The sequence below is a fragment of the Fusarium fujikuroi genome, chromosome FFUJ_chr02 (genome assembly GCF_900079805.1).
Source record: "Fusarium fujikuroi IMI 58289 draft genome, chromosome FFUJ_chr02".
Taxonomy (NCBI): Eukaryota; Fungi; Ascomycota; class Sordariomycetes; order Hypocreales; family Nectriaceae; genus Fusarium; species Fusarium fujikuroi.
In genome coordinates this window covers 4,150,109-4,172,834 of record NC_036623.1, presented here as the reverse complement: position 1 = coordinate 4,172,834, position 22,726 = coordinate 4,150,109, and the positions used below count along the sequence as shown (strand labels likewise).

The window sequence follows — 22,726 nt, the reverse complement described above, 5'->3', positions numbered from 1 at the left end:
CACTGAACATGCCACCACCATTATCTAACACCAATCTACGTTACGCAACTAAGTAAGTCGGAACGAGCCACCGACGCTTCCATTCCTATCTTGTAACCTTGAGAGCAACCCCCGCATGATCCAACAGCCTCTCTGCATCACAAAATGCGTGGCGTTATGCGGAGAAGGTCATGAGGACGTGATACTGTACTCATGCAGATCTCACTGATAAGTGCCGGACCTGATGGCTCCAGAAGGTGGGGAATCGATTACGAGCTGGATTCATCCGCATATGCAGGTGTTGTCTGGTTTGCCAGCTGGAGTGTCGGAGCGAGATACGTAGTCGGGATGTCATCCCGACTTCTCTTGGCCTGCTCGGTGCCTCTTGACTTATAAGGCGACTAGTTATGTGGTAGGAAGACTTCTATACAACAATTTACCAAACCTTCTACTTCTTTGTTTTGTCTTATTTTGCAGAAAATGTTCAGATCTCTTGGCTCGCCGCATCAGCCTCTTGCACAGCTTGGTGCTCTCCACCAACACAAGCCCAGAGCACTGTTAGCCAGCCGGTATTTAAGTCTATGGAACCCACCAAAATTCGAGAATGAGAAAATGGTAAGTTGGCTTTGACATGAAGTCCTTCGTGCTAACATGACATCGTAGTTTGACTATGCCAAGGGCTCCCCAGAGCGAGCCCAACTCACAGAAAGCATCAAGAAGCTCAAAAGTTCGTTCCCTGTCAAGATTCCCATTCAAATCAGCGGCGCAGAAGTAAGCTACTATGTCTACAAGAGAAACTCTACTCCTAACATCATCGTCAGATTACCAGCAAGCAAATTCTCAAGCAGCAAAACCCATCAAATCACAAAGAAGTCGTGGCAGAATACGCAACCGCCACGCCTGAGCATGTCAATGCAGCTATAGACGCTGCTCTCAAGGCCAAACCCGCTTGGGAAGCTCTTCCATTTGAAGACCGTGCAGCCATTTTCCTTCGTGCAGCTGAATTGGTAACTGGTAAATATCGCTCTGATATCGTCGCTGCAACCATGCTGGGAATGGGCAAGAACATCTGGCAAGCTGAAATCGATGCCCCAGCTGAGACAGCAGACTTCTTCCGCCATTATATCGACGAGGCATGGAAGCTTTATGCTCAACAGCCTAAGGTTCAGACGCCAGGCGTGTGGAACAAGATGGAGTATAGACCATTGGAGGGATTTGTATATGCCGTGTCACCTTTTAACTTCACAGCTCTTGGTGCCACGCTTGTCGGCCCAGCTGCGTTACTTGGAAATGTTGTTATCTGGAAGCCTTCTGACTCAGCCATCCATGCTAGTTGGCTTCTATATCAGATCCTTCTTGAAGCCGGTCTTCCCAGGGATGTCATTCAGTTCTTGCCAGGCGAGCCCAATGAGGTTACTGATACAGTCCTGAAGAGACCTGAGTTCGGTGCTCTGACCTTCATCGGCTCAACCAAGGTCTTCAAGGGATTACAGAAGAAGATCGGCAACGGTGTTGGGGATGAGATATACAACTCGTATCCCCGTGTTGTCGGAGAGACCGGCGGGAAGAATTGGGGTATTGTTCACCCAACTGCAGATGTGAAGAGTGCTGCTCTCAACACAGTTAGAGCCGCTTTTGTGTACCAAGGACAGAAGTGCTCCGCTAATTCTCGAGTCTACGTCGCCGAGTCAGTATGGCCTGAGTTCAAGAAGCACCTTCAAGAGCAGGTATCTGCTTTGAAGGTTGGAGATGTCGAGAACTACGAGAACTTCATTAACCCGGTTATTCATGAAGCTTCGTTTGACAAGCTTAAAAATATTATCGAAGATGCTAAGAACGACAAAGATCTGGAGCTTGTCGTTGGGGGTAAGGCTACCAAGGACAAGGGGTACTACGTCTACCCAACAGTCTACCAGACCACCAATCCCCGTCATGAAATCATGACCCAGGAGCTTTTCGGCCCCATCCTCGGCATCTACGTCTTTTCCGATAATAAGTGGGAGGAGACTCTGAAGCTCCTTGACACAACGTCGAGATACGCCCTGACAGGCAGCATCTTTGCGAAGGACCCTTATGTGCTACGCCATGCTCAGAACGTTCTTAGGCACGCTGCTGGCATGCTGTATCTGAACACAAAGTGTACCGGTGCAGTGGTGGCTCAGCAACCGTTTGGCGGCTCTCGTGATTCGGGTACTAATGATAAAACTGGAACTATGGCCCATTTGCAGCGGTTTGTGAGCACGAGGACGATCAAGGAGGAGTTTGTGCCGTTGGAGAAAGTTCTATACCCCTCCAACGAATGACTTTCTGATATTTATCGTATAGAAATGCTGAGGGTCTAGCTCAATACAAATGTTTCCAGGTTCACTCCCCGGCACTCAAGTGCTTCTGGCTCTAAACGCGGATCGGAGTTCACGATTCTGCCATCTTCCATGTTCCGGAAGAATTCATACACCTCTGGGTCGTCGCCTGTAAGGTCTCGCCCTAGCTCTTCCAGTGAAACGCGCTGCCATCCTACAAGAGGCTCCAGCCTCGGGTCTTCTGCTGTCAGCTCCCCTGTGTTATGGTTATAATAGCGTGTAAAAGACCGGTGTTCGATGATGGGATCATAGAATAGCTGTTGTTGCCAGGGGGGCGGTAGAGGACCTATCAAGCCTTGTGCAGTTTCTAGATCCCATACGTAGCAGTCACTCAGAAACTTCCAGGTGTTGTCCTTACATGGACGTAGTAGTACTGGAAAGTCGCAACCGAGAACGACGCAAATTACATCGCCTAGCGACATCAGTATGGATCTTGAATACTATGACTTCTGACCTACCTGGCTTTGCGAAAGGACAGGCTAAGCCAATACTACCCCTCTCAGTTGTGACCATCGCTCTACCTTTGGAACGTGTCCAGATGACATATTCCATCATATCTCCGCGAGTCAGCTTTGACACCGGTGTTGAGGCTGTCGAAAGAAATTCATTTTTGAACCTATCCTTGACATGCTCAAGGCTGAATCCTTCAGCAGGACGACGTTCAATTCTTCCGTCTTGGATAAATGTGGCGGCAAAAGCATCTAAATAGGTGCCCCCGCTAGGGTACGGGTCTGTGAGAGAACATTCAGGTTCCCAAGATCGGATAGCGCGAATCGCTGTCTCGCCATCATCCCAATGATCAAAGGTCTTCTCGGAAACAGACTTCACAATGTCGAATCTTAGACCAACCACGTTTAGCAAGTTGGGCGCTTGGTACTCATAGTGTAGAGCAGAGCATCCCGAGGCATAGTGGTGTGATACTCTCCGGCCATATGGATCTACTTCAGAAAGATCAGGAATCCAAGAGGGGCAAGTATCCTCATCCGGATTTCGGGGACAGCCACGCAGCTCCCAGCGGCTAAGAGCCTTAGTACTAGCCAGAAAGCAGGACTTGTATAGCTCGTCGACAGATTGCTCATAGTCCGGCCTGATCTCACTGGCAAACCTTGGTGGTAGAATAGCAAGTAGTCCATATATCTTGTCGTGAGAGTCTGAACACAGCCGGGCTTGATATGCGTCCAGAGTATGTGCCAGCGTTGCTCCAATTGGGTTTTTCGCTACGCTCCTCATGACACTGATAGAAATTCGAGCCCTGGGCATTTCGTTTTTATGCAGGAGGCATACAACTGCACGACGGAATAGAGACCATGATATAATGGCGTCGCCACTCTGGACTATGGAATCTCGATTCGCCATGATAGCCTCTTGAACAGTCCAAAGACGGTTAAACCAGGACCTGTCTCCGAGCTTTTTCATAGCTGACCATACCTCGTCAGAAAAAGAAACTGGCACATCGCTCTGCCACCAACTGAAGTCGGTTGTATCCGGGGTTGACATTATTAAACCGTTTGTTGTCTTCTCGATCTGAGATCCAATATGGGCCAGCTCAGAGAAAAGTAGCCCTATGTCGTGCTTTTCGGGGCCAAGCCAGATGACAACTCGGCTGCAGTCCTGATAAATACTTGACATCCGAAGGACTTGAGTGGCCCTTTCGGTATCGTCGTTTTGGTTGATGCAGATAGCATCCACCCACAATACGCGCTCTTTGTCTTGGTATCTCAAGTGTCTGAGTGCCGTAGCTAGGTTCTTCCCAAGCTTTATAATTCCGAGGTACTTACTTGCCTTTCCTTCAATGGTAGCGGCCACAGGGTCATGTTGCCCGCCCCAAACATAGGATAGAGCTTCGAATGCTGGTTGTGCGGGATTTAGAGGTGGGAGCTCGTACAGTGCTGGGTCTACAGCAGGGTCCGGGTGTTTCCAAGTATGGATAATTCCATTTTCTTCATCGCTTTCCTCGCTTTCATCTTCCACTCCACTTGATGTGTCGTCAGACTCGCTCATGAAGATGAATCTGCCTTCGATAGTTTCAACGACTTCCCATACTAGAGGGAGCGTTCTTTGTAGTTGCTTTCGGGATAGACGCAGTGACCTAGGTTGCTCCGATTGCCTCAGAAGTTCATGTGAGATTTGTAGTCGAATATCCTCATTAGGCTCGTCGGGCAGTAGATGAAGCAATCTAATATGGAGTGGAGACTCAAGTGCCCGGTATTTGTAAGGCTGGCCTTGATCAGCCTCTGATTCTGGTTCAATCATGACTATTCACCAGTTACGGTACTTATCATACAGGCCTCTCTGTGCAAGCAGAGCAAGAGAGAAAGTAATGCTGTGAAAGTGAGAAAATAAGCCTAGCTGCGGCTGAGAGATGAGCGGCTACGCCACCAATCAGAGACACAGCTGTCTACAGGCAGCCCCCGCTTCATCATCGTGTTTTATACACTTTCTACACATTCTTTTCAACCTCTCCTACAATAGTCTCCAATATTCTCTGGGCCCACTCAAGGTCCGGAGCTTCACTTGACCACCGATTTACTGTCCATCGTGCAATTTCCAGTGCCTCTTTCCAGCCAGGAGGGAGCGTTATGCGACCACTCTTCGCCGCAGCCAGCAAGATCAAAGCTTTGGTCACACAGGAACGTGCGATATACCACGTGCCATGATGCCGGTTATGCCCATAGGTTCGGAAGAGGTGCTCTACGCATAACTCGAGACACCTTTGCGCCAGTGGGATAGCTCGACCGTAGTGCTCATCTTCTGGCGATTGGTGAAGTACGTAGAAGAGAAAGGGGCGGTGTATCCATTCTCGACAGGATAGTTCACGATTTTTCAAGAACTGTGCCAGCTCGTTGTTGGCATGTACTGCATTCTTTGGGTCGATTTGAGGTGGAATGTGCGAATACCTGTCGCATATTAGCGAATTTCTTTGCTTGAATGAAGGACTTGCCAAAGATCTATCTGCTCGTTGAACTCTTTGCAATGCTCCATAGCTTCACAGATATTATCACTCCAACTTTGCTCTCCGCTCCGGGCCATTACGGCCATGGCTCGATTCATCATCCTTCTATAAGAAATCTCGGCCAGATAATAGAACCAACTCTTTTCCTCTTCGGGAACAACATCGTCTTCTAATGTGCCACCCCGATCATAGGCCGATGGAGAGGTCAGTTCTGTTGGTGGTGACGGAAACATGTCTGGATAGTCACACTGCGTGATACCGCTTGGTGGTAGCGGTATCTCGTACCGTAATTCGCTGCGACAACCTTCGTAAGCCAGGCTATCCAGAAAAAAGAAAGGCTATTTTCACTTACTATTCCGTTTTGACACAGGACCAATACAGTCTTTGTTCAAGTCGGCGAGTTTCCTGCGTGGTTGCCTGGTTCGACTTCTTCTGACTGCGAGTCCAGAGGATGTTTCGTAAATCGACACAAGCGCGATTGAAGTGAAACCAAGCTTGCAGTGGGTGAAGGCAGTACATCTCGTAGATACCACAAAGGAATAGGCACTGTATGTATAAAAGTGATGGCTGAAGCAGTCCAAGCCGTTTCCTTGCGGCTAGATAGTATGATGCAGCGGTGTCCGGGTCTAAAACAGTATTTGTCGATGAGCGTGTTGAAGCAGGAGAGCCGTCAACATCTGCCTCGGTGTTAAAGGGTACTGAGAGGCAGGCAATCGCGCAGGAGATCAGCTTGGAACGATCAGTATGATCCAATGAAACGAATAGAGTGAATGCTTACTACCAGACAAGATGCGCCATCCCACCTTGGGCCATTCTCAGCTGCTTCTCTGACCTTCTTTTTATAATCTTTCACATCCAGAATTGGGTTCTTGACATGTACATATGCCAGAAACCGTTTTGAAAGTGGAACGAAATCCTCCTCTTGGACGCCTCTCCCAGCTGAGACGCCCCGCGAATCACTAGACCTTGCTTCTACATCTTCATTCAGCTCCAGGACGAAGGAGTGTACCTCAGGCACGAGGCCTTGGAATATTGGCCACCGCATAATACTCTCACAATTATTAGATTCTGAAGGAAATTCAGGGCGCTCAAGGACCTGGAGGATATCACCCTCAGGCACATGTGTCGTTAGGTCTCTCGATACGTGTATTGGAGCAACACGCAATGGCCGAGTGATACTAGCATTCCTTTCTGATATACTAGATGTGTCATGCTGTGAATTGTATGATCCTGTATCATTTACAAGTACTGCTAAAGGCCGTGACTCCAGTAGAGACACAACATGATTGAGCCGATCCAGAATAGTCAAACTGGCGGGATCATAGCTATCCAATACATTAGTCGCAGTACAACTACAGGTACCATGAGTCTACTACTAACCTTGAATAATCACTATCAGGCCCAGAGCCAGGGTAGACACATTGAGCACCGCTTCTGGAGCAAAAGCCACACACTGGACGAACATTGTCGCACTTGGTCTTCCTCAATCGACAGGATTGGCAAGCTGTCACGGCACGTTTGCGATGATACATGGCTGCCGTGCGTTGTCGCTTATTGCCCTGTCCCTGCTGTTCCGAGGAATTGGTACCGCTCTGGCTGAGCATTGTGGAGTGAGGAATCGGAAAGGATCTTGCATAAGTTGGATGGAATGTCGGGGAGTAGCGGAGATCTTAAGTTTGTGGATGTTTCTCTTAGTGAAGTTTTGGTCTCGCGGAGTAGCGGAGGCTAACTCGGATCGGGTAGTGTCAACTGGTGTTTGAATGCGGAGCATTAGGTACCCTACATCTTGCGGGCGATACCATGCCAGAAGTTCTTCGTTTAGGCCTCGTGTGATGGAATTCTTTGATCATTTTTTACTAACAGTTCGTGTTTACGATATTTTACTGAGAAATCTCAACTCCTGGAGCCCTGTTTTAATTCTGAATTTAGAATTGGCCTAGGGATACGCAGAGGCCACATCAGCAGCAAAATGCAATCACGTTCTCTGTTCGTTATCCACATACATGTATGATTTATTTTTATCTAGTCCTGAGGGAACTTGGCACCGCCCTGCCTTCTTACCTCATCCATAATCTCCATGACACGAATGGTCTCAGCCCACGGCATAGTACCACTCTCAACTTTGCCAGCAGCAATATCAAGAGCCACCGCATCAGCCTCCCAGTAAAATCCCTTACCAGGTCTCTCAAACTCATATCTCTTCCCTTCAGCCTCTCCGTCTTTGTAAACAGTGAATGATGCAGGGACCGAACCCGCAAAGCCTTCTACAATGATATGGCCCTTGGTGCCTTCGACGCGGCAGAAAGCCTCTGGCGTTTTGACCTTTGAGTTGGAGGTCAAGATGCCCTGCTTTCCATCGGGATATAAGAGGATGATCGAAGTGCCGATGTCGACACCGTCGACGAGAGTTTGAGCAGCAGTGATCTTTGGTGCAGTAGCCTTTTCACCGACACCTGCATCGAGGGTCACAAGGCCCCAAGTCAGGCTGTAGATGCCAATGTCCAACAGGCTGCCAGCACCAAGAGATAGATCTTTCAATCGTGACTCGGGGCCTTTTGACTCGATGTTCTGATTCATGGCAAAGTCTGCAAATACGCGAACCACATCGCCAACGGCTTTTTCCTCGTGGATGATCTTTTGGAGAGATTTAACCAGAGGAAAGAAGCGAGTCCACATGGCCTCCATGATAAATACGCCCTTCTCCTTGGCTGCATCCAGAACTTCTCTTGCCTCTCTGGCATTGAGAGTAAATGCTTTCTCGCAGAGCACGTGTTTTCCATGCGAAATCGCATCGAGACAGTTCTTTTTGTGGAAGCCATGAGGAGTCCCGATGTAGATAATATCAACATTGGGATCTCGGTACGCTTCCTCATAGCTACCGTAGATGAATGGAAGTTGATTTTGTCCTGGCATATGTGTCTCAACGAACTTTGTCCCCTTTTCGACGGAAGATGATCCAATGGCTCGAATATGATGTATCGCTTGGGCATTCTCTCTCTCAATAAGGAGGTCCTGGATAAACCATGATGAGATCAGGCCAGTGCCGATGATACCCCATCGCAGGGTTGGTTTTGACTGAGACATGGTGATACGGCTCGGAGTGAAATAATAAGGTGTATGAGACAAAGACTATTGGAAGTATGAAAAGCGGAAGTTACAGGGTAATAAACGAAGGCATCGAGATTCACATCATCCATCAACTTCGGCTAAATACAGCCCGAGATGGAGTAACTTCTCCGCTGTTTAGTGTAACTCCGCTACTCCCCGACTACGGACTACGACCTCGTTTACGCCGGCTGGAGTCCGGCATAACAACGGGAAATCCCCTGGTCCTGGTCCTTGTCCTGGTCCGGCCAACAAGCTTAATGCGGGTAAGTTAAGAACGGATATTCGATAAGCGTTTGAATGAGCATATTTTTGAGGACTTGGCACGATCTCTCGTTCGTTACATAGGCATCGGGATATCAAAGCGGCAGATGGATCGACCACGCAATAATTAATGCATCGATAAATGCTAATCTGGTTCGAAACATGATGTGCCGGGAGGAGCCGAAAGGACTAGCATAAACTTGCAAATCATCTTCTGATACAATTCTCCTAACGTTTACCCCAAACGTACCGTCAATGGAAGCTTAGTTGGCGATCTCCACCTGCTTCGCGTTGCCACCCTTCTGCCCAGTATTCTCCTCTCCCATAGCTGATTCAACCCTAGCCAACTTATCCTGGTCATCAAGTTTCCCTTCAAAGACTTCTCGGATCTCCTCAAGCGTATGTCCTTTCGTTTCAGGGAACAAGAACCAAATGATGACGAAAAGAACTGCGAGGATACAACAGAAGACAATGTAATATTTCCAAGTGATAGCCTTCATGGCGATAGGATTCACCTGGTTGCCGACAATGAGACCAGTGAAGGATGAGATATAGGTGATAGAAAGCCCACGTCCTCGAAGGGTATACGGAAAGATTTCGACGGGGTAGGCTTGGAGGAGTGGCGTCCAGGCGATATCATAGAATAGGTAGAAGATGAAGATGAAAGCCACCACTGCACGGCCTGTCGACTCATCATGGCTGCTGACGAAATGCGCAGTAAGGCCGGTCCAGATGATATAAGAGACAAGCATACCACCCGTGGAGAGCAGAAACAATGTCCGGCGCCCCAGTCGATCAACCATCATGGCTCCCAAGAAAGTAGAGGCCAGCCAGTTGAAGATCTGAAGAAGTCCGTTGATGAGAGTCTGGTCCTTGACCTTGGTGATACCGATCGTGTTGAGAACGAGAACAAGATAGTAGCTGACGACTCCGACACCATTCCATTGAGCAAACCATCCAACAATGACAGCAATAAGCGTGCGCTTGCGGTTCGCTGGAGTGCGGAATAGTTCAGCCCATGAGACTGCAGAAATGGCGTCGGCTTCCTGGGTAAGTGCCAGCTCGATTTCTTGCATCTCGAATTCGACAAGGGGAGACTCGAGATCGCCGCCTGCATGGAACTCGGCAAGGACTTTTCGGGCTTCTTCTTTGCGTCCCTTGGAAACAAGCCATCTGAGTTGACTACATCAGCTTCTGGAAAGTCTCAGACTATTGCAACGTTCTTACCTGGGGGATTCTGGTAGGAAATAGAGGCCCAAAAGCTGAATGACGGGCAATGCACCTTGTAGCAGAGACGGAATTCGCCAGCTCCAAGTCGTCGGGTTTTTGAAGGTGCCATACGTACACCAAGCGGCGAAAATAGAGCCAAAGTACTAAAATTGAGGCATACAATCAGTACACTACATAGTTACCCAAATAAGATAGACGCGAAACTTACGAAAAAGGTGTTGTACAAAGCTGTTACTTTGCCTCTCTGAGTTGGGTACGCAAGCTCAGTGATGATGATGGGGCTAGGCTGACCGATGAAGCTAGTGAAGAAACCTAAGAAGGCTCTCGCAATGATAAAGCTGTGTAGGTTCTGCGAAAGGCCCTGTAGAGTTGCGAAGCCAATGCAAGTGATGAGACCAATAAGAATAGGGAGCTTACGTCCCCATCGATCACAGATATAAGCTACCACGAAGAGGGAGATGACTTTGCCGAGAGGATAAACAGAGTTCATGAGTCCGAGAAGCGCGCCCTCTGGACTGCCGAAGAACTCACGCCATTGGGGCAGAGTTTGGAGACCGTTCATCATGGATCCTAGGCTATGTTAGAGTTGGACCTGGAACGGTGAGGAGCAAGAGAGTATACCATCGTAGCCAACGGAAGCCGAGGAGAATAGGGGGACCAAAAGGCATAGATTGAGCTTGATCAGATGCCAAGTCATGTACCATGGCTTTGGATTCTGAGGGAGGACCTGCGTAGGAGAGCTGTTAGCCTGTGTAACAAAAGATGGGTGGGAGAAATGAGGTGTCGTACTCGTGAGAGCTCCGATCCAACAGCCAATTCGGCCTCTTTCTTGCGTGAAAATACACCCATAATCCAAGCCAGAGCGGAAGATGCAAGATCAAGACGGGGAGTATAACGCGTCAAAGAACCACGATAACTTGGATGGTTTGAGGGAACGAAGAGGTCCACAAGAGGGGGAATAAGCTCCTTTTAAAGCATTCGGATGCTCTCTGATCTAGACCCCGGATTTTCGTTCCCCGTAACCGAGGAAACTTGGTGACCCCGTGGGGAAGAAGATAAAGCATGGTTACATTTTAGCATGGTGCGGAGCCAAGGATCGAGTCATGATCCTTTCGCGGAGTAGCGGAGCTGAATGCTCTTTTGGTGTCGGGGAGTAGCGGTATGTGGGGAATGCAGATGGGGGAGTGATACTCCAACCCGCAAGGGTACTACGTATTGATGACAGAGGAGATGAAGGATAAATAGCTCTTCTTTAACTCATCCAGACTTCGAATTATACCCTTTTTGTTACAGCCTTCAAGACCAATCATTCATGGACTCCATCACCATGTCAAGCACATCAGATCGCATCCTTCGGGTTGGAATCATCGGCTGCGGAGAGATCTCCCAAGTCGCCCATATCCCCAACATCAACTTCCTATCCCACAAGTTCCAAACGACCTATCTCTGCGATATCTCCAAGCAGGCTCTGGCACATTGCACCACCAAAGTCCAAGGTGGTACTCCCAAAACCACCACCAACCCCGAAGAACTCTGCTCCTCACCAGACGTCGACGTGGTCCTGATCGCCAACGCTGACGCATACCACGTGGAGCATGGTATACTCGCTCTCAAGAATGACAAGTTTTGCCTTATCGAGAAACCGGCGGCCACTTGCTTCCGAGATATAGATAGACTTATTGAGGCGGAGAAGGCTTCAAAGGGAAAAGTGTTTGTTGGAACGATGCGACGCTATGCTACTGCGTTCATCGATGCTGTGGCAGAGGTCGGGGCCATGGAGAAGATTCAGTATGTCAGAGTGAGGGACATCATTGGGCCTAACTCCACCTTTGTCGAACAGAACGGCACGTTTCCTCAGAAGTTCAATGACTTCAGTGAGGAAGATGGTCAGGACAGGAGCCGTCGCGAGGCTGATATCTTTGAACAAGCTCTTGTCAAGGAGTTTGGAGTGTCGAGCACGCCTCAGTCACAAAGAATGCTGAGAGTTCTGGGAGCGCAAGTCACCTTCACCTTAGAATGTCGCGCCAACGCTAACTTGATGATACAGCCTCGGAACACATGATCTCTCAGCAATGCGCGAGATTCTAGGCATGCCCAAATTCGTCGCCGGAGCTGTGCTAACCCTCCCCGGCATCTTCAGCGTCCTGTTTCAATACGATGACTTTCCTGTCACGTATGAATCAGGTCTCAGTGGTGTGCCTCAGTTCGACGCACACATTGAAGTCTACTCAGCTAACAAAATCGTGAGAGTCAACTTTGATTCTCCTTACGTCAAGGGTCTGCCGGTGATCATGACGATTCGAGAGAAGATTGGTGAAGGTGGATTCCAAGAGAGGATCATCAGGAAGACGTATGAGGATCCGTATACATTGGAGATGCTAGATCTTTATGATTGTGTCGTTGGAGGGAAAGTGCCCAAGACGAGCGCGACGGATGCTCGGAAAGATGTTGAGCTGTTCGAGATGATCTTGAAGGCTGGTGCTGATAGATTCAAGTCTTAGACAGACTTTTTGACAGTTTCATGAGAATAAGTTACTATTCAATGCACTAATTTACTAATGGGCTCAGAAAAGGCCGTCGTTGGTTGTAGACTTCGATGCTCGAGATGCCAAGCTACACATTCGTCATAGGTTGTGAACATCCACGGCGGCCAAGACTCAACCCCGCGCGAGTCAACTCATCTTCAGCATCATCGCCACGCTGAAAGTCATGCAAGCAATCCCTATATTATCTCCCCTATTGGACTTCATCACCCTGGAATGCGAACTTCCTGGCTCCAGACACGATGACCCTCAGACCAGACTACCTCTCAGAGCCTTCGACAGGTTTATACTGCCCACTTTTCTCTGGTTGCACCTAGAATCTATGCTATGGTTTACATATGCCGAGCGTCCTTGGGGAGTCGACAGCTACTTTCTTCGAGCCGTCTTGATACTTCTCTCTCTAGTCCTTTTTGTCTTGCCACTATTCTTTCGCGGGTGGATAACCAGCGTCGATCGACTCAAATCAGCCACTAAAGCAGCGTTTTCGCATCAAAAACTGCTTTTGTCTGTAACATCGCCTTTACTTTTATGGGAGCTTATTTACAAACTCCGCTGCTGGGAAGTGACTCGCTTTCTTTGCTGTGCTGTTCTCCTGGTTGTGGCGGCTGCAACAGGAGTCTTCAGAATGTCACGGTGGTACTACTTTGTCAGCAACGGGCAAGAGAGGAGGCTTCCTTCAGTCACAGATGCAAAGTCTACACTAAAATGAAGTTGGTTAAGTGGCTTGATTATTGGGCAATGGGCAGGCAGCCTCTACAGTTACCCAGGTGAGGCCTTCAAGGAACGTTTAAGGCCCTCTTCTTATCAATTAACAAAGGTTCACAGTTTAAGTCAGTAGAGACTCAATTTTTTTTAAAGGAGTGTATTAGTTAGATTTTTATCGTGTCCGACAAAATCAATGCTCTAAATAAGTAAATATCAAGAATAGTCGCTCAATCAATGCCATAATAACTCATAAAGGACTGTTCCAAACAAAATCGACAAACACAATATCTATCTACGCACGCTAGTAATTTTCTATGCAACGCTATGCCAATGTAAAACCATTGCTGGTAAAGTGTGAAAATGAATGCCTCTTACTTGGGGCAGACGGGCTTCTTCTGGGAGCAAGCGTCCTTCTTGCAGCATCCCTTAAAGCCATTGGCGCAGACCTGGAAGAAACCGGTGCCAGGGCGGCAAGTACCATCAGAGCGAGCCTTGACCTTGAATGTCTGGGCGGGCTCGTAGGTGCCGGTCTTGTAGTCGGGGCACCAGGTGTTACCGCAGGCGTCGCCCTTGCAGCAGCCGCGGAAGCCGTTGGAGCAGGATTGGAAGAAGCCGGTTCCGGGAGGGCAGACGGTGGGGTCATCGGAGCGCTTGGCGACGGTGTCGGGGCAGATGGGAGCGGAACCGGAGCAGGCATCAGACTTGCAGCATCCACGGAAACCGTTGGAGCAAGACTGAAAGAAACCAGTTCCGGGAGGGCAGACGGTAGGGTCGTCAGATCGCTTGGTGCTATCGGGGCAGACACCAGCGTTGCCAGTGCAAGCATCAGACTTTGCAGCAGCCGCGGAAGCCATTAGAGCAGACTTGGAAGAAACCAGTACCAGGAGCACACTGTCCATCAGGGAGAGAAGTAGGAGCAGTCTCAGTGGTAGTCTCAGGCTTGTGCTCCCAGGTCTCAGGCTTGGGCTTGGGGGCCTCAGGCTTGTTGTCGGGGCAGACACCAGCGGTACCGGTACAAGCGTCAGACTTGCAGCAGCCTCTGAAGCCGTTGGAACAAGACTGGAAGAAACCGGTACCGGGGGCGCAGACAGTAGGGTCATCAGCGCGCTTGACCTTCTTGTCATCAGGGCAGACAGCGTCCTTGCCAGCACAGGCATCGGACTTGCAGCATCCCTTGAAACCGTTGGAGCAGACCTGGAAGAAGCCAGTGCCAGGAGCACATTGGCCTTCGGGAAGAGAAGTAGGAGTAGTCTCAGGCTCCCAGTGCTCTCCCTCCTCGGTCTCGGTCTCGGTACCCTCAACAGGTTTGGTGATGAAGACGGGATCGCAAGTACCCTCGACGAAATCAGTGCACCACTTTATGGCACAAGGATCAACGGAGCAATAGCCGCGGAAACCATTGTTCGCACAAGTGTAGAACTGGCCAACGCCTGAACACTCGGTTTGAGAGCGGGCGGTAGGTCCAGCAGAGACATAGCCAGCAACGGCAACAAGAGCAAAGATTGTAGAGTGCATAATGTTATGAGATTGTCGAAAGAATTAAAAACAGTTTTGTTTGGAAAGCGACGAAGAAACTGTGACAGATGACTGAGAAGAAGCGAAGGTTTGTAAGGAAATAAGACCTGACAAAGGAAAATAAGGAAATAAGAGAAAAAGGAAAAGAGTTGTTGTTGATTTGATGTTTTGTGATGTGATGATGAGAAAGAAAGGATTCCATTTCGACGAGAATTCGTTGCTTTCTTATACAAGATTTGCGTACAAGTGAAGCTGTCTCAATGCAGTAAGTGTCTATCTGTCTGCATGCTTAGTCTCCGACTCTCAGCGGAGGAGGCTGTGACGTCTCACAGCCCTCACTAGAATAAGCCGTCAGATCGGGCTCAGCCCCCAGCCCCAAGATCACATTAGCCCTATTTTAAGCTTAAGGACTCGGTGCAAATTAGGTAAAGTGAGACTTAGGTTTTTTACCGCAGCAAACGGTAACTGCGCCGTGCGGATGGTCTGGACTGGTCTTTACAGCCCTGTGTCGCTTTTAGTGGCTTTTAGCTTGAGCTGCCGAAGCTATTGCCAACATTCCCATGGTTTGGTGGATGGTCAAGATGGTAAATCATTGGAGCAGTAGCTCTAGTAAATTGTAGCTCATGATTTACTTGCTTTCGAGGGAGAGCTGTTCGGGTCTTCGGCATTTAGAATGGAAGCCTCAGTGGACTAAGAATCAAGCTTATTGTCGCTAAACTCAACAATGTTTCCTCGGTTCAGCTCACTGCCGAATCTAATTGTTATTCTGGGGCCATGGCGCAGCAGCTCAGACGGAGCTCTATTACCTTGCAAGCACAGCTTACGCCGAGCATCCATCGGGCTGTCGGTCATGTATGCTATGATGGTACTTGTGCTACGGAAAATATCAGCTTACTACAGACCAGCAAAGTCTTGGTGTCACGTACTAAGCCTTAGCATGGCAATAAGCGGTCAGTCAAAGCACCCGCACTACGCCATGGCTTATTCCTCGAGGATGGTTATTGGAGCTGAGATGGTGGTGCATCAGCTGGATCGAAGGATGGTTTACAGCTCAGACTGACCAGCGGCGGATATTTCCGTACTGTGTTTTCCCGCCCCCGACGTCCTGAAGTATGTCGTAATGGAATGTCAGATTATTCTGTAGGTGAATTCTCTTGAGCTGAAGCCATACGTAATCGGCAACCAAAAGGCAATATCTCATTTATGCGGAACCTTGGCTCTGCATGGTCCTTCCCCCGGTCTTGACCCGATTCTACTATCGTTTGCATAATGGCTCTTCATACTGTGAGAGAGAAGTGGTAGCTTCGAAAGCTATATTGGCATTCAGCCCAACGCTTGAGCTGGCTGCTAGTGGACGCCATTTTGCTAAGGGAAGCCATTATCTAATGGTGACGCCTTCATCAAGTTGTCCAATGGCCGAAAGTTTCGAGAGGCTTCACTTTGACTAACAGCTAAAGTCACCAATATATTGGGTTCTTGGGCATAATTGTCTATACTAAACATGGCTAACAGGTTGTCTTTAGGATGAGAAATGCCTCAGAGCGCGTAGGGCACAGGGTCTGATGCTTTGCAATGCTTGTGGTATTAACAATCAATTTATGCCTAATGTTCCTCAAGCTGCAGAATAAGAATAGACTTTTCTGATGACAGTAAATATGTCTTCTCACATAACTAAGAACTACTTTCAGCGTATGAGACTAGAACATGGTAAGATGGCTTGATCCTTCGACGCGTGGATACGACTGGAATTATTCAGAATAACAACGCATACATGAGAGCCGTAGGAGAACGAAAATAGCAAGCTATTAGTTTCCAACTAGACTTAGAATCAGAGAGTTTCGATATCTTTCATAATGTGTTTTACATACTGGGCCTTCGCCTTCAAGAGATGTCAAAGACAGGCATCATCCTGACAACCCGTCATCTGACGTGATCACAGTTGGAGTTGGCTCCCCACAAGAAAATCCTTCGACCAAAATAGTTGAAAATATATCCTCAAAAATCAGGTCAAGGGTATGTACGGTAAACGTGACAAAGCCCATAGTGCGGGACAGAGTGACCATGATGAGAGGCTTTTGAGTCATGATACGGATTGTCACAGCATACATAGGCACGATAGGAAAAACATTCATGATTTTGGGGTCTCTTTGATCTTTTCATGTCAGCGGTGACGTGGTATCAATTAATAGGTTCTCTAAAAGTACATGTTCGGGTGTTTCTGCTCCATCTCCTTGGCTTTGCTTCCACCAGACTCCTCCTGGATATGAATATCATTCCTCGGCATGGTATCGTCATCCGCATCTTGCAGCGTAATTGTTTCTCCGTGGTCATCTCCAGGGTCATTAGGAAGGTCCATAGGCTCTGGCTCGGATGGTGTGGCGTGAACAGATCGGGCACGTTGGTCTTCATCCATCAAAGCCTCGTGCTGGGTTGGCGAGTGAGTTTGCTCTGATCTGTTTCGATACCATGTTCTTATTTCATCCACATTTCTTAGTGGAAGACTATCCCATTCTCTTATACGGTCGTCTTTTCTTTGTGATGAAGGCTTGAGTGAGATGTTATTGTTGTTAGGCTCATCGATAGAGTGCACGAGCTGGAAGAGAGCTTCTTCTGTCTCAGCAAGACGAGCCTCTAGTCTTGTGATAAACCCTATGGGAAGACCTCTACTATTTTATCAGTACCTAAAGTAGTCGATATTAATACGCATGGTAGTGATACCTCTTGTTCTGTTCTGGGTAATGGCAATTGGCAGGATCATTGGTGCACTGCAGACAATGCGGCCTGAGCAGCCGTTAGCATGACGATCTCTCCTATGGGACTCTGAAACACTTACAACTGCCTATCACACTAGCAAGTACTCAATTTAGTAAAAAGCATTCCCTTTCCCCAGGAATTGCGACTGGGGCATGAGATCTCACCTTGCGCTTCCGCTGCCGACAATGGCTGCACGCTATCGGATTCAACTGCCTCTCAATCTCTTTCTCAACCGAGGCCTCATTATTCGCCATGTAAACAATTCACTTGCACAAGGACCAATCCTTGTGCAGCGTCTGTAAATCGATCGGGGTTCTTCCCCAGAGTCAAAACGTCGCTCCACAGACAGAATGACTTGTTCAACCCCGCCTCGGCCTTTTCTTTGTCCGGGCGCGACACTAGCACTTTTGCAGCTTCAGCTCACTCCCTCCCAAGCTTGGCAGTCTCCAGCATCGTCAGTTCATCCAAGTATCACAGCTTGGTGCTGCTTAGGATGCGATGTAAAGATGTCTTCTCATCACTCGCCGTATGATAATATCGAGACAGCATCTCACTCCACCCTAGGTCATTCAGAACCGCAAGGCCAGAAACGGAAACACTCGACTTCACAACCTGGACGCGAATATGGATTGATGCGCGACACAGGTGAGCACGATGCCGCTCGATTCGTAGGAAGTGGAAGTGGAATCCACTATATTCGTGCTGTTCATCTCCGTCTTGCCAAGAGATCTGCATCAAGAACTACAGAACCTGGACCTTCGACTATCAACACGCTTATTCCCGGTGAAGACGACCAACTTCGTCAAGATGCTTCAATAAGACGAAATCGAGAGCAGTTTCTTTGGAAAGATGATGAAGTCTGTGAAAATTCCATGGCCGCAGAAGAGACCTTTGAAGACTTTGTCGAGTGGTCCAAGAGTTATTTCGAGGCATGGCATCCTGTTCTTCCGTTCCTTCACGGCCCCCACGTCCTAGGGTTGTTTGAAGAGGTTGCTAAGAACGGAACGCTATTGCTTAACCCTATCGATATGGTCATCTTGAAGTCTGTTCTTTCTATATCGTTGGCGGATAGTCGACAGGCCACTCCCCTCAAGAAGCCGATCCCAAAAGTATATCTCTTCAACAGTGTTGACGATGCGTTAGCAAGCTCTCAGTTTGCTTTGAGCCAGCCGGCGTCAATCCGCTCAACTCAGGCAGCTTTGGCTATCCAGTTATTCCTGACTTCGATGCTTTGTCTCAACGCCGCATCGAGATTAGGTGGACTGATTGTTAGGACTGCATTTCATATGGGCCTTCATCGATGTCCAGCGCGATATCCCTTCTTCACAGATAAGGAGGTTTCAGTTCGACGCAGGGTTTTCTGGTGTATCTACACCCTCGAAAGGCTTCTCTGTCAGTCTCTTGGGCTACCTCTCGATATACGGGATGACGACCTGGATGTCTGTTATCCTGGCGATGAGCGCCATACGATAACTAACAGGGAAGAGAATCCGGAACGATTACAGCTCCTGACGTTCGTCGCAAAGCATGCTCGAATACGCGGGCTCATTCTTGAGCTCAGGAACAAGTCTATGCTACAACGACAGGATACTGCAGATCGAGCAGCGTTCGTCCAAGCTGAACTGGCTAAATGGTTCAATGAAATCCAGGACGCAGTAGAAGAGGACGATCTGGCTGATACAAGCTCAACTACTCCAGCAATATCTGAACATCACAAGGTTATGCTTTTGGTGCTGAAACATGAGTCGGCAATATGCTTGAACAGACCTGGCCTCGCCTCCGAACATCCTTCGTCCTCATACTCATCCGCCTTTCAGGCATGCATATCAGCTGCCAAGTCTATCTTGATAATCCTCAAGAAACACCGAAACCGCCACCAGTTATCTGTAGACTCAACTAGTACAAAGTCTCAAACACCGTTGCTGTGGCCTTCCTTCACGTGGTCTATATGGATCAGTGCATTTGTTCTTATCCATGCTGCCTTTGAAAAGCAGGTTCATCTGGGTAGTGCAATGAGGTGTTTCATTTTCTTCTCCAGTCTTTTATTGTTCGCTGACTCGTTTAGGCATGTTGCTGCGGCCAAGGATATACTTGGACATCTGGCTGCACGGGATACATCGTGGCCTGAATACTGTCTCGGGGCCATAGACGAGTTGACTTCCACCGTTCAGGAACTCTCTCAGGAGCGTCCAACAATGATTGAATCTCCGGTAGATGCCATCATCACAACACGCAGTTTCTCACCTAGTGTTGGAAGTCAAGTACGGAGTGCTGAAAACACGACCCCCACAAGACTTCCAAGAACACAACATGCCCAATCTCAAAGCGCTGAGACAAGAGACAGCCCAAACTCTATCCCCCAAAACATCTCCTCCAATGCCCAAGCATTCCAAGGACTATCCTCCACTCAACCCTTGAGACCGCAACAGAATAAACGGCCACGGACGACGTATCATTCTACTGGTATCTTATCTCAAGATATACCTTACTCACAGCCCCAAAATCCCCAGGCGCCATATTCCAACGACTTTCTATCTACACCAAACACATCACTAAACACAGAAGGACCACCGGGTATGAACTTGGACAACATACCGCTAGAAGGTCATGAATCAATGATGTGGTACGATCAGCTCTTTGCGAGTTCGTTCAGCGCTATCGACAATCCCTTTCTTGTAAATGCAGAGTTTGACGCTTCTGTCGATCCAACTTGGAATTATTTACGATAGTATCACTATATTAATACATTATACCTCTTTCACATCAATGACCTTCCTGTCTTTGTTTAATACCACTTGTATATGCTTCTTCTCATTGGATCCCTCGCCTTTGAAAAAATTCTCATTCTGAAGACGCTCGAGAAATAGCTCGTAAGCTGGCATATACCCCTTCACAAACTTGATAACCTGATCATCTGTCATGCCAGGCTTGTGCTGCCTCAACGCCCTCTCCTGACCCAGCCGCCACTCGTAGACCTGAACAAGTTTATCTGTACTTAGATGAAGAAATCCATCAAAGTGCTGTGGTCCAGCGAATGTCTCACAATATCTTCTCAAGTTCTGGTTGATGAGCAGAAGATGGCTCAGATCGTGGCTCGCCAGCGTGTTTGTAAGAGCCCATTCTTCAGATTGCTGTGCCTCTGAAGCCTTAGCACTCTCCCACTTCCTCTTGACCTCCTCGTCAGTCAAAGGTTTGAAGCCAAGTGCCCAACCTTCAAAAATCAGAACATCCAGGCCTCGGTCCAGCGGAACTTCTTCCCAGTTCTCAACGGGAACTCTTCCACCCTGACCACTGTGAAGGCTCTTGTCAAAAGCCGGCCATTTGACAATTTTCTTATCACTCTCAACGTGACCAAGCACTTGGTCGAAGAAGTCCTTAGCTAGAACTTCGTCGTGAGTTCCGGGCTGACCACGAGTTTGGAGGAGGCCATTATCTGGGTTCGCTTCTCGAAGAGCGACAAGTTCTGGGTGGTCATGATAGAGATCATCTAGGGATAGCATGCGAGTCTTGAGATGGTGTTGATTCGTGAGAGCTTGGGACAGAGCTGCAGCCCATGTCGATTTGCCACTGCCTTGAAGACCAGAAAGGCCTAGAACGAATGGTCTTGAGGAGTTCTTCTGGTGAGCTTGGATAGCAGGGACAAAAATGTCCAGCACAGTATCAATAGCTTTTGGATCGATCATGGCTAGTGTGGTGTAAGATATTGGGGATATTCGGTCTTTCGTGATTAAATTTACAAAGTAAGAGTGCGTGCGTGATCGATAAAAAAATAATATCCCTCAAGATATCATGGAAGACAAAGGAAAGGAAAGTCCCTCATATCACCTTTGGCACTCTTCTTAAGTGATGGACAATTATTCCCCGCATCATAAGCCACTATTCACGGAAAAGCGTCAATCGCAACGGACTTGAAGCGCCGCTCACTTCCTTTCCCGGACCGGGCAAGGCGATGTTGCAGCGGACATTTCTAAGTCCGTCCACCTCCACACAAAGCAAAGACTAACATACTCTCAATCCGACATCTTGGTATATATAAGTACAACATATCTATCTTATACAACTCATCAGCATCTCCAATCTTCATTATAAGTCTTTACATCCACCCCATTATGTCACCCTCCGCAGTCACCGCCAAGAAGTCCTACAGCATCGCCTCCATCCCCGCTGATGGAATTGGTCCCGAGGTCATTTCCGCTGGCATCGAGGCTTTAAACGCTCTGGCCGATACTCTCCAGACTTTTGATCTTGACTTTACTCACTATGATTGGAGCTCGGATACTTATAAGAAGACTGGGAAGTATATTCCTGACGGTGGTCTTGAGCAGTTGAAGAAGCACGATGCCATCCTCTTCGGCGCCGTTGGAGCTCCTGGTAAGTCCACCAAATGTTCTTGTAAACTTGATACTCATTCTACTAGATGTTCCTGATCATATCTCCCTCTGGGGTCTTCGTCTGGCAATCTGCCAGCCCTTCCAACAATACGCCAATGTCCGCCCAACACGCATCATGCGCGGCACACAATCTCCCCTGCGGAACTGCAAAACCGGTGATCTCGACTGGGTTATCATCCGTGAGAACAGTGAAGGTGAATACGCTGGCCAAGGAGGTCGCTCACACCGTGGTCACGCCTGGGAAGTTGCCACAGAAGTCGCCATCTTCACTCGTCACGCTGTTAGCAGACTTATTCGGTTCTCGTTTGAGATTGCGCAGAAGAGACCTAGAAAACATTTGACTGTTGTCACCAAGAGTAATGCTCAGAGGAATGGTATGGTACTCTGGGACGAGGTTGCCGCGGAGGTTGCGAAGGACTTTCCGGATGTTACTGTTGAGAAGATGTTGGTTGATGCTATGACTACGAAGATGGTCCTTAAGCCTGAGAGCATCGATACTATTGTGGCCAGCAACTTGGTAAGCCAATCACTCAGCCTGTTGAATACGTTACTGACACACTCCAGCACGCCGATATTCTCTCTGACTTGGCCGCTGCCCTCGCTGGTTCAATCGGCATCGCACCAACAAGCAACCTCGACCCCAGCCGCGAGAACCCATCTATGTTTGAGCCCATCCACGGCTCTGCATTCGACATCACCGGCAAGGGCGTCGCCAACCCAGTAGCTACCTTCTGGACAGCAGCTGAGATGCTCGCTTGGCTGGGTGAGGAGGAAGCTTCCACAAAGTTGATGGAGTGCGTTGAGAATGTCACTGCTTCAGGTGTTCTCACACAAGATCTCGGTGGAAAGGCCACTACCAAGGAGGTCACAGCTGCGGTCGTGGCGGAGATCAAGAAGAGTCTGGGCAAGAGTTCAAAGTAAGTGTTA

General features: G+C 48.5%; 11 protein-coding genes; 4 read left to right on the top strand and 7 right to left on the bottom strand.

Annotated features, from left to right (window-relative positions):
* Positions 1-459: 459 nt before the first annotated feature.
* Positions 460-2,282, top strand: FFUJ_04036 (probable delta-1-pyrroline-5-carboxylate dehydrogenase; the record flags this gene model as incomplete). XM_023572725.1 has 3 exons in its annotated part: positions 460-594; positions 643-750; positions 801-2,282. The coding sequence occupies 3 exons, from the start codon at positions 460-462 to the stop codon at positions 2,280-2,282; spliced, it is 1,725 nt and encodes a 574-aa protein (XP_023426797.1).
* Positions 2,283-2,317: 35 nt separating this feature from the next.
* Positions 2,318-4,592, bottom strand: FFUJ_04037 (related to heterokaryon incompatibility protein; the record flags this gene model as incomplete). XM_023572724.1 has 2 exons in its annotated part: positions 2,318-2,751; positions 2,798-4,592. 2 exons carry the CDS (start codon positions 4,590-4,592, stop codon positions 2,318-2,320), a joined length of 2,229 nt encoding a protein of 742 aa, XP_023426796.1.
* A 187-nt stretch (positions 4,593-4,779) lies between these two features.
* Positions 4,780-6,896, bottom strand: FFUJ_04038 (uncharacterized protein; the record flags this gene model as incomplete). XM_023572723.1 has 5 exons in its annotated part: positions 4,780-5,236; positions 5,428-5,586; positions 5,645-6,021; positions 6,071-6,617; positions 6,673-6,896. The coding sequence occupies 5 exons, from the start codon at positions 6,894-6,896 to the stop codon at positions 4,780-4,782; spliced, it is 1,764 nt and encodes a 587-aa protein (XP_023426795.1).
* Positions 6,897-7,314: 418 nt separating this feature from the next.
* Positions 7,315-8,376, bottom strand: FFUJ_04039 (related to dimeric dihydrodiol dehydrogenase; the record flags this gene model as incomplete). Its single annotated transcript, XM_023572722.1, has 1 exon — positions 7,315-8,376. One exon carries the CDS (start codon positions 8,374-8,376, stop codon positions 7,315-7,317), a length of 1,062 nt encoding a protein of 353 aa, XP_023426794.1.
* Positions 8,377-8,924: 548 nt separating this feature from the next.
* Positions 8,925-10,740, bottom strand: FFUJ_04040 (related to hexose transporter protein; the record flags this gene model as incomplete). XM_023572721.1 has 5 exons in its annotated part: positions 8,925-9,834; positions 9,889-10,034; positions 10,100-10,461; positions 10,513-10,618; positions 10,681-10,740. 5 exons carry the CDS (start codon positions 10,738-10,740, stop codon positions 8,925-8,927), a joined length of 1,584 nt encoding a protein of 527 aa, XP_023426793.1.
* A 478-nt stretch (positions 10,741-11,218) lies between these two features.
* FFUJ_04041 (uncharacterized protein) lies at positions 11,219-12,392 on the top strand (the record flags this gene model as incomplete). XM_023572720.1 has 2 exons in its annotated part: positions 11,219-11,856; positions 11,939-12,392. The coding sequence occupies 2 exons, from the start codon at positions 11,219-11,221 to the stop codon at positions 12,390-12,392; spliced, it is 1,092 nt and encodes a 363-aa protein (XP_023426792.1).
* Positions 12,393-13,510: 1,118 nt separating this feature from the next.
* FFUJ_04042 (uncharacterized protein) lies at positions 13,511-14,654 on the bottom strand (the record flags this gene model as incomplete). XM_023572719.1 is given in 2 exon segments in its annotated part: positions 13,511-14,030; positions 14,032-14,654. Coding segments are annotated over 2 exon segments (1,143 nt in total).
* A 2,194-nt stretch (positions 14,655-16,848) lies between these two features.
* FFUJ_04043 (uncharacterized protein) lies at positions 16,849-17,662 on the bottom strand (the record flags this gene model as incomplete). XM_023572717.1 has 4 exons in its annotated part: positions 16,849-17,317; positions 17,373-17,435; positions 17,488-17,501; positions 17,573-17,662. The coding sequence occupies 4 exons, from the start codon at positions 17,660-17,662 to the stop codon at positions 16,849-16,851; spliced, it is 636 nt and encodes a 211-aa protein (XP_023427196.1).
* A 252-nt stretch (positions 17,663-17,914) lies between these two features.
* On the top strand, positions 17,915-20,137 carry FFUJ_04044 (related to transcription activator protein acu-15; the record flags this gene model as incomplete). The annotated part of the gene is made up of 1 exon (XM_023572716.1): positions 17,915-20,137. One exon carries the CDS (start codon positions 17,915-17,917, stop codon positions 20,135-20,137), a length of 2,223 nt encoding a protein of 740 aa, XP_023426791.1.
* Positions 20,138-20,155: 18 nt separating this feature from the next.
* On the bottom strand, positions 20,156-21,091 carry FFUJ_04045 (related to ATP-binding protein, putative pantothenate kinase; the record flags this gene model as incomplete). The annotated part of the gene is made up of 1 exon (XM_023572715.1): positions 20,156-21,091. The coding sequence occupies one exon, from the start codon at positions 21,089-21,091 to the stop codon at positions 20,156-20,158; it is 936 nt and encodes a 311-aa protein (XP_023426790.1).
* Positions 21,092-21,517: 426 nt separating this feature from the next.
* FFUJ_04046 (related to 3-isopropylmalate dehydrogenase) lies at positions 21,518-22,720 on the top strand (the record flags this gene model as incomplete). XM_023572714.1 has 3 exons in its annotated part: positions 21,518-21,779; positions 21,826-22,316; positions 22,364-22,720. The coding sequence occupies 3 exons, from the start codon at positions 21,518-21,520 to the stop codon at positions 22,718-22,720; spliced, it is 1,110 nt and encodes a 369-aa protein (XP_023426789.1).
* Positions 22,721-22,726: the final 6 nt, after the last annotated feature.